This window comes from Prenolepis imparis, unplaced genomic scaffold (assembly GCF_030444845.1).
Source record: "Prenolepis imparis isolate NDT839.2.m4 unplaced genomic scaffold, iyPreImpa1.0 SCAF_1, whole genome shotgun sequence".
NCBI lineage: Eukaryota > Metazoa > Arthropoda > Insecta > Hymenoptera > Formicidae > Prenolepis > Prenolepis imparis.
The window spans coordinates 21,286,100-21,297,191 of NW_028141159.1; the positions used below are offsets into that span (position 1 = coordinate 21,286,100).

The window sequence follows — 11,092 nt, forward strand, 5'->3', positions numbered from 1 at the left end:
GCAACAAAAGTAACAGTTTGTATAATTCAAAACGATTTACATTTTACACAGCTTTACGCAGCTCACAATCAATGGCACGGAAGAATATGTTGGTCCGCTTTCGCGTAATACACTGAAGCTTTTGTATTTTATTGAAAGGGAAGCGGGAATATATGAGCGAGAGAATGTGAATGAAAAGTAAGAGAAACTGGCAGGATCGATTGTAAGTATTATCAACGTATTCAGTGTCCAGTAATAATAAATGTTTTTCTTCACCTTGAATTTATGATCTTAAATGTCAACTTATTAAGAGTTTGAATATAATTTTTTTAAAGAAGCTCATTATATAGAATGTGAAATTGCCTTTTAAGAGAAAGAAATGTACTTACAATATTTTAAAGTAATTACATATTATTTTAATCACTAGCGGATCCTGACGTCGATAATGGGGGGGAGGGATTTGCAAAATTATTTTATTTAATATTTTTGGTTTCATGATTAGATTTTATTCCAGGATCAACGATGTCGATAGCTCGTTAATGTTTGTTTTTCTTTATTTATATTTTTTAAACAAATTCAGCACAACTGTTTCTTTTAATTTGCAAGGGGAGGTTTTAACCCCCCCCCCCTTCAGGATCCGCCAGTGTATATATATATATATATATATATATATATATTATATAAATATAAAGAATTTCTCGCCTAATTATTTTCATGTAACGAAATTATCTCATCATTTCGTCCTATGTCTGACTTAATCTACACTTAACTCCTTGAATGCGTAATGAGTATAATTTACAGTGTATCTTATACATACATATTGTATATATTATATAGATATAAAGAATTTTGCCTAATTATTTTTGTGCAACGAAATTATCTCATTATTTCGTGCTATGTCTGACTTAATCTAAACTTAACTCCTTGAATGCGTGAGTATAATTTACAATGTATTTTATACATACATATTGTATATATTATATAGATATAAAGAATTTTGCCTAATTATTTTCGTGCAACAAAATTATCTCATCATTTCGTCCTATGTCTGACTTGATTTAAACTTAACTCCTTGAATGCGTAATGAGTATAATTTACAGTGTATCTTTTACTTTTATATATATATATTTTATATACATATTTTATATATATATATATATATATAAAAATACAAGATACACTGTAAATTATACTCATTACGCATTCAAGGAGTTAAGTTTAAATCAAGTCAGACATAGGACAAAGTGATGAGATAATTTCGTTGTACGAAATTAATTAGGCGAAATTCTTTGTATCTATATAATATATTATATATATATATATTATATAGATATAAAGAATTTCGCCTAATTATTTTTGTGCAATGAAATTATCTCATTATTTTGTCCTATGTCTGACTTAATCTACACTTAACTCCTTGAATGCATAATGAGTATAAGTTACAATGTATTTTATACATACATATTGTATATATTATATAGATATAAAGAATTTCGCCTAATTATTTTCGTGCAATGAAATTATCTCATCACTTTGTCCTATGTCTGACTTGATTTAAACTTAACTCCTTGAATGCGTAATGAGTATAATTTACAGTGTATATTATACTTTTATATATATATATATATATATATAAAATATGTATATAAAATATATATATATAAAAGTAAAAGATACACTGTAAATTATACTCATTACGCATTCAAGGAGTTAAGTTTAAATCAAGTCAGACATAGGACAAAGTGATGAGATAATTTCGTTGCACGAAAATAATTAGTCAAAATTCTTTATATCTATATAATATATACAATATGTATGTATAAAATACATTGTAAATTATACTCATTACGCATTCAAGGAGTTAAGTTTAAATCAAGTCAGACATAGGACAAAGTGATGAGATAATTTCGTTGCACGAAAATAATTAGGCGAAATTCTTTATATCTATATAATATATACAATATGTATGTATAAAATACATTGTAACTTATACTCATTATGCATTCAAGGAGTTAAGTGTAGATTAAGTCAGACATAGGACAAAATAATGAGATAATTTCATTGCACAAAAATAATTAGGTGAAATTCTTTATATCTATATAATATATATATATATATATATAATATATATTATATAGATACAAAGAATTTCGCCTAATTAATTTCGTACAACGAAATTATCTCATCATTTCGTCCTATGTCTGATTTAATCTACACTTAACTCCTTGAATGCGTAATGAGTATAATTTACAGTGTATCTTATATTTATATATATACACTAGCGGATCCTGACGTCGATAGCTCTTTAATGTTTGTTTTTTTTTATTTATAGCTTGTGTTTTATTTTTTAAACAAATTCAGCAAAACTGTTTCTTTTAATTTGCAAGGGGTGGGGGTTTTAACCCCAAAACCCCCTCCCCCAGGATCCGCCAGTGATTTTAATAATAAAGTATTATGTTATTAATTATAATAATAAAATGTTGACTAACTCAAAGGCAAACATAATTGCATTTTCTTTTTTAACTGATAGAGCTATGTATAAGCTTGCTATAAGATGAGAAAATGTAATTATCATGGATTTACATTTGGATATTAGCTTGCGTTTTATTATTTCGAATTGAGCAATTTTTGGTTTCTCATAGACTATTTTAGTCTTATTGTTAGTTTGGCGTAACCCGTTGGAATAATCGCTAGAAAATGATATTTACAGATTAAAAAAGATATATCAGCAAGTAGCTAAATCGGGAATCGAATCTGAGTCTTTTGTTTTCTGGATAACTTCTCTTACTATTCAAATTTCATACTTAATGCTACTTTTAACACAGTGTATGACTTTAGAGCGATGCTGGAATCTCGCTTAATGGATGCAGTGCTACAGAGAATGCGATGCCCGATATACGTTGTTACCAGGACATTCTATTATATATTGTGAAGATGATGGATCAAAATTGGAGAGAGTGCATTGTCAATAATTCATATCTGGCTTCGATGATCGACAAGCGACTGGCGAATCTGCCGCGTCGTGTTTCTAACATAGTGTTACGTTATGCTTCTTTTTATTTAATCGGCGAGCATCTGTTTTAGTCGTTCGAGGATATCAATTGAGTTGACAATAGTTTTTAAGAGCATAAAATGGAATTTCTTCTCGAAGTCATCAAAATTATCAATTTTTGAATGTTTTTTAATTTTTTTACGATTTGATGATAGTTTTCTGTGATTTGCTAGCCACGTGTTGCTTGTCACATTGGTAAGTTGATTAATAATTGTTCAAAGAAGGATTAAATAATTATAATTATAATATTTTATTATTACGGGGACACATAAGTTATAATAAGACATTAAAATTTAAGTAGAAATTATTTTCCCAGTATTCTTTAAATAACTTTGCTGCATTGACGATAGTTAATTGTATCAAAAGTTTTTTATCTGGAATTCTTTATCTAGATCTAGATCTAGAATTTTTTTCTATATTTTTTAATCTTGGAGAATGTTTAAAAAAACTTATCTCGTATACTTGAGGAAATAAGTATACAAAAATGTACTCTTTTCAATAATAATATCTAAGATTTGTTTCTCAATACAATCATTGAATATATCTTTAGAAAGTTTTTGTATAAATACAATTTTTACTTTAATTATTTAATAGTTAATGTCTTTCTTTTTTTCTTGTTAACATAAAAGAGAATATATCTAATGCTTTTACATCAAATAAATGTAAGTTATTCTTTTTTATAAAATAAATATAATTTACTTATAATTAATTACTTATAATTAATTACATTTTTAACGAATGTTAGAAATTTCTTTTCTATTTAGCTTTTCCGCCGTCTTCATTCTGAAATTTTTCGTTTCTCGTTACATGAAATGAAAGAAAACGTAAGTAAGTAAGTGATGAGCAAAAAGTAATAACGAAATTGCTCGCATCTGAAATATCAGTATTTTACTATGATAAACGCATTGTTTACTATTTTCTTTTGGCTTATAGTTACATTGCGTAAATATTAATCTTTACTATATATAAAATTTTATATATAATATTTATTTATTGGATAAATTACACATATACACGCGTGTATGAAATTAATATTCTAGTCAAAAATTCATATTTTTAAAGTATTAACTACATAAACTCTTTCTCTCTTTTCTTCTCTATTATTTGATATTAAATTATTCACTAACTCATAAACGGACATAATTCTCTTATGATTGCTTTCTTTTTAAATCGGTATACGTTGAAACTTTTGAGAACCAATGCGATCAGAATACTCGATTACAATTGATATAATTACTCGATGTAATTACAATTGATTGTCGCGCAAAACAGTCTGCGCTTTATCATCTGCGATTATCCAGCGCTTCTATCGCGTTATCATAAACGCATATTGAACGACGTTTATACATGCTTTTCGCCTATACGATATATCTCTATGTGAAAAGCACACAAGGGTATTGTTCAATATGCTTTTCAATAGTTCTCGAAATGTGAGTACCGTTTGATTGCATAGGTCTCCGTTTCATTGACATATGTGGCCGGATTCGGCTTACCCAAATTTCTGCTGGTGCAGTACTTGTATGTTATTGCATATTCTGTTCTGAATAATCTTTTGTTCATAACGGGCGAATTCATGTCCTGGTGAATACCCTCGCCTTTTTGAAACTGCTCTTTGTTGTAAAATTGTTGATAAACTTTCTCCAATTGTAATATATGATTGGAAAGAATGATATAAAAATAGAACGCATTATTATAAATATGTGTCAAGAGAAAATAACATTCTCATTCAATTGTAATATATAATATAACTGAAAAATGATATAAAAAAGAACATTGTTATAAATATATAACTAGAGAGAATGAAAGTCTCTCATTATATAAAATAAATTGATAGGAGAAAAAAAATTAATGAAAGGATTTTAATTTAAATATCAGACAACGCTTGTATTGAGAAATTTCTTGAGGCATATTAATGAGATTTTATATGTGGAATTAATGATAATCAGTGAAAATAACATTTATTATGAATATTTTCTTAATAAGAGTACATATTTAAACATTTATACCTTGTGCACTGGATATTCTATAATATCCTAATTGCAATCAATAGAGATTAAAGCGTGTGCGTTATCTTACAGATCTCATGACGATTGCAGATCTGTCACGTTATTGTTCCAATGTGTTTTTTGGCATCTCTAGTTAATTTTTTTCTTATTTTCAGTCGGCGCTTACTTGTATTTTGCTCGGTGAACAATTCCAACAGTGAAGTTTTGTTCTCGCTAAAAAAGAAGATTCCATTCGAAGTCAACGAATTGCTGAATGTGATTTTTATTCGGTAAGTACATAATGAAATTCATCATAAATTTTAAAATTTCTTTCTATGGTTTTAGATGTAAAAATACTGAGTTTAATTTTTTTGTTTTGTCAATTAATAATGTAGTTTTTTAAAAATAATGTTAGCCATTTTTAAGCGCTTTAAATCATTCTTCAGTATCAATTGAATCATAAGTGTTCATTCATTCAATACAATTATTAATATCATTTGTCATGTGTATGTTAAAAATAGCTTATAATGTAAAAAATAAATTCTTTAAATATCGTAAGCTATTAGCAGATTTGAGAATGTGAGAATTAATAAATAGTGCGAATTTTTAGTACGATTACTAAATAAATACTAAAATAATCGGCTCATGAATATTTTTGAAGCTTCAAAACTTACCTTTGTCAAATTAACACCACCACCATAAAAAATAACATATGTATGTAATTTCTATAAAATATATTAATTATTTGCTTCGTCGATTTCATGATTTTAATTGTAAGCAGAATCTCAACAACTTTGATTTTTCGATTGATAATTCGTCTTCTTTTATATATTTTCAGTAAAAGAGATGCAATAATTTGAATAAAATTAATGCTTTTTATATCGCAAACAAATCTTTATGTCACGGTAAAATTCTTGAGCGCCAATATCTAAAATTGAACTCTTTGTATTCGAATGTATATGTGTATAACATATTATTTCTTTCTATTTATGGCTAAGTTGCAACTTGCATTTAAAAATTAAAAACAATAATTACGATAAAAAATATATGCAGCTATAATAATTATTATTGTTTCCGTTATATATATTGACTTTTTCATTATTAGACGTTATTCGTTAACAATTAACATGTTACATTACTGTTACATATATATTTTGAGCGATAGCAATATATAAACATTGTTTTATGCAATATATAATTATTGCAATATTTATATTTATATATATATATTTTTTTAACTCGAATTATATAACTTTCAAAGTAAGTCGATTAATCAAATCGAAGTAATTTGATTAATTTAGATACAATGTACAAATCACTTCACACACAATATGGTATCATCTGATAGTCTCTTTATTTTCAGTTTTATTTTCAGTTTATATTTGTGAGATTTATTGTCGATTGGAGTTTGGTCTCAAAAATGATTGACAATTATTGCCGGGAAAACTGTTAACTCACTTTGGAAAAATTTATAAGCATGAGGTATATATACACACAAGCACAAATGTATTAATTTTTCAAGTCCTTTTTATGAATCCATTTTTTATATCAAAGTTATGTCTATGTTTCTGTTTATGTGTTTGTATCGCATGCGATGTATTAAATTGGGAAGAATTATTTATATATCTAAATATTTTATCGAATATTTCACACTTGGGCGCGATAAATAATTCGTCTCGAATATTTTTGACACACTTATTACAAAAACGGGGAAAGACATAAACATATATGTATATATATAATTATATATTTAATTATATTATATATATAATTTTATATTTTAATATATATATAATATATTTAATATATAATTTTATATTTTAATATATGTTTATAATATATTTAATATATAATATGTTAACATATTAAAATTTTTTACCTATGTAATATGACAAATATATCTTTATTATCTCTATGCTCGAAGTGCACGCTTTAGCCTTCTCTTATCTGTAATATTTTCCATTTTCTACGACGTATACTAAACATCTGGCTATTATTCTTTATACGTTATTTGTATAATTTATCGTATGGCTTGACAGGATACAATTTTCAGATCCATCAAGAACATAAGATCTTTCTATCTTTTTAATGTCATTTTTTTAACTAAATTCATCAAAATAATAATGATTATGTGTATGTCCTTTTGAAGATAATTATTCGTCTAATACACGTCTATCTTTTTTGCATGCAAGAACCCATAATCATTGATCTATTATCGCAATTTAGCTCATCGTCGTACAGTTTATATTGCGTGAACGCATAATTGCGATTGATCATTGCCCGCACTCTCCTACCTCGGTGGTAGTTTTAGCTCGTGAAATTGCTATCTCTTCTGCGATGCCGAAGAGGGGAGCGCATTACGAAGTTAGACTCTGACAATGAGAGATTCGATCGCGTATTTCTTTTGAAAAATCTAGACGCCTCGCTTCTCGTCGCTTTACTTCGTCGGGAGAAAATAATGTGCACGACCGATCGGAGTGATGGTTCAATGCAACGTTACGCGCAGCTATGATGTTGACGAGTACCGTAAGCCCGTTGTTGAAAATCGGTCTCAGTGTGATCGGCATGTGGCCCGGTTCCTCGTACGGGACTTTTTACTGGCTCTTTTACATGACAACCCTTGTAATAATGCAGTACTTTCAATACTCGTACGTCTACGCGCATCTAGACTTCAGCAATCTGAGCAAACTGATGGACGGTCTGGGCCTCACGCTGGATTACACCTTGACGATCCTGAAGCTGATCAGTCTCTGGTTTAATCGCCGGTAAGACCAGCTCGGCGATCGCTCGGCATGATTAATGTCTCGAGAGAGTTCTATCATCTTGTGAGATTCTCGAGAGATCGAATTGTAGGATATTCGTGGATATCCTGGCCGCGATGGACGACGATTGGAAAAACCGCGTGACTGATTTGCACGAGTGCGTGATGACGGACAAGGCTAACTTGGCTCATCGTTGCTCCAATGCCATAATATCTGTCAACGCCATAGCCACCGTTCTTTACTTCATCGACAGCCAGGTACGTCGCCGTAAAGTTTCCGTGGACGGACATCGGGGGTTTCCGATACAGGTACAGTTTCCGTTCGAGACCCACGAGACGCCGATCTTCGAGTTCGTCCTCCTGGGATTGTTCTTTCATGTGTTAGAAACGGCGACCGTGATCGCGATATTAAACTCCTTGATTTTAACGCTGGTAAGTTGAGGAAAAGAGAGAATATTCTTAGTATTGTGAACATTTTTTAATTAAGTATAACAGACGTATATCAGGTAAGAGATTAATTACGACAATATTTAAAATTTTCTCTGACGAATTAATTAAAATTCTCGTCGAATCTTGCTTGAACGTGTTGCTTAAAAGCTTATTTCTTTTTATTTCTTTTTTTTATTTCGAGGTACTTCACGTAAGCGGACAAATCGATATCATGTGTCAAGAGTTGAAAGAGATCCCTTCCACATTCAAATCTAAGGTATTCTCCACCAAATCTCTCGTCGAGAGACACCAAAAGATTATATCATTGTCTAATAATATCGAAAACTACTTTTCGTTCATTGCTCTGTTACAATTTGTATGGAACAGCTTTGTTAGTTGCGCTATAGGATTTATGGTCGTGATAGTGAGTATTATTTTAGTTAATGTATAACAATAATAAATTGCTCAGTGTTATATTATACAGCATCTAAAAACACATTTTAAAATTATATAGAATTATCATATTAATTTTATTTAACTGAAAATATATTATTATATTATAATAATTGTAATAAATTATAATAATTTTTTGACGTAACATATAAAAGATAAAAGTTTGTTTAATTAAATCTATTATTAAATCTAACGAAAATTTCAAAGCGAATGAAACTATATCTTGCGATATTTAATATAACAATACTTTGAACAGACCTTTTTTTTCAAATACATGTTATTTTATATTAAAAGCTATAAAAATGATTTTCAATATCCCATTATGCAGTCCTTAGGTATGAATACAGAAAGTAAATCCGGGATTTTTATACAATTTATCATACCATATCTCGCAGTAACTATAGAAGCTTTCGTCTTTTGTTTTGCCGGCGAATATCTGAGCACCAAAGTTAGCATATTGCTTTTACCTTTATCCAACGCAAATGCATTTATTTAAAATAATCTACAGCCTTTTTCTCTTTTCCAGAGTAAGTCCATCGGCGATGCGGCATATGAGGCAATTTGGTATGATTTATCTACCAGCGAATGCCGAATTTTATTATTCCTGATTCTGAGGTCGCAGAAACGATTGACGATCACAGCCGGGAAAGTTATGGATCTAACATTGGAAAGTTTCACTACTGTAAGTTTATTGCGTGAGATATCGTACCTTTCTTTCGATAATTTGATTGTCAAACAATATTGAAAGAGATAATATTGACACAATTTTTAAGAAATGTATATCGCGTTAATGATATTTGAACTTCGAAAAATTGTTTCTTTTAGTACTTTTTTATCTTCATAAGAACACGCTTTTTTTTAGGCCATGAAAGCTTCGGCTTCGTACATTTCAGTTTTGCATGCAATGTACTGAAACTCGTATATCAAAATGTATGCTGGTCATATATATGTATACTGTCGAATTATATCGCAAATAGAGTAGTGAAACATATGTTTGTAGAAAGAGAAATGATAGAGTGTTATAATAATATTAATCTTGCATTTCTTCTTTAATTTCCAATAACTTTAATTAACTTGTAATACCTCTGTATTACGGTGCCTTCCTTTTTAATCAGACGCAAGTAAGATAAAAAATTATAAATTCTCCTCGATAAATTCTACCGAGAAATATTGCGTTATGATCACGAATGAGATTTTACGAAACAGATTGTATTTTCTTTTATCGAGTACAAAATTGTTGTAAATTTTTAGAAAGAGACAACAGCGTTATGAGTTATTAATTAAAGTATTTATATATACTTTAATTAATGTAATATTAAAAATATACAATTACATGTACACACATATATTTTTAATTACTATGTGTTTACTTAGAAATTAAAAGTTGTAACTTCTATTTTCTCATCATTTTCTCTGTGTTGACAGCAATATTTTTCTTCTTTGTTAATATAAAACTAATATTTAATCAATTAATATGTCATTTCATCATTTTATTAATTGATTGTTTCTCTCAAGTCTAATTTTTAGATTTATTCGTAATTTTTTCTCCCTATGTAAGTATATTAGGAACAGCAATTGCACTTTTAAAGAAAATTAGTTATTACTTTGCATATAACTCATCAGGCGGAATTGATATTTTTCACGTATGCACTTTTTCCGAGAGCAAAGAAACCTGTAATCATCTGTCATCGCAATTTAGTTCGTCGTGCATACGTTGTTTTCGTATGTGTGATAGTTAATTGCAATTGATCGATGCCGCGTGTGTATAGTTTTTTACTCTTTCAGCATTCGGCTGCAATTCGGCCAAAGGATCCCTAAATACGTACGTATTTCGATAAATGCATAAAGCATAACTATGTTGACGAGCACCATAAGTCTGCCGCTAAAGATTAGTCTTGGTTTCATCAGCTTGTGGCTCGGCTTCTCACATAGAACGTTTTTCTGGCTTTTACATGGCTATTTTCACCATATGCAGTACTTATAATACTAAATTGCATTATCGAAAATGAGTGAGATCGATTGCAGAATATTCTCGGATATCTTGGACGAGATGGATGACGACTGGAACCAACCTAGCCACAAATTTGCCCGTGTGTGATGACAAGAAAGGTAAATCTGGTGCATAGATGTTCTAAAACTATGATGACCCTGAAATTTATATATTATCTTCTACTTTACGGGCAGCTACTTGAGCCATCGCACAATTTCCGCCGGCGAAGGGCCCCAGTTTCCGGTACAGATGCAGTTTCCGTTCGACCATGTCACAAACTCGCCAATCTTTGAGTTCATTCTTCTGGGATATTTTCTTCACATATGAGAGACGGCGAGAGACTGTAATCGCGATGCTGAACGCTCTGATCCTGGCATTGGTAAGTCAAAGGGAATATGAAACTGCTTAACATCATTAATTAATTATTTTCTTGAATCAAGCTT

The 11,092-nt window shown here is 29.6% G+C and overlaps 1 protein-coding gene across 1 annotated transcript; it reads left to right on the top strand.

The window, feature by feature from the left end:
* Positions 1-7,407: 7,407 nt before the first annotated feature.
* Positions 7,408-9,660, top strand: LOC145935911 (odorant receptor 22c-like). The gene is made up of 6 exons (XM_083037702.1): positions 7,408-7,781; positions 7,870-8,209; positions 8,409-8,630; positions 8,988-9,107; positions 9,186-9,341; positions 9,522-9,660. The coding sequence occupies exons 1-6, from the start codon at positions 7,525-7,527 to the stop codon at positions 9,570-9,572; spliced, it is 1,146 nt and encodes a 381-aa protein (XP_082893828.1). The 5' UTR covers positions 7,408-7,524; the 3' UTR covers positions 9,573-9,660.
* The last annotated feature ends 1,432 nt before the right edge of the window (positions 9,661-11,092 follow it).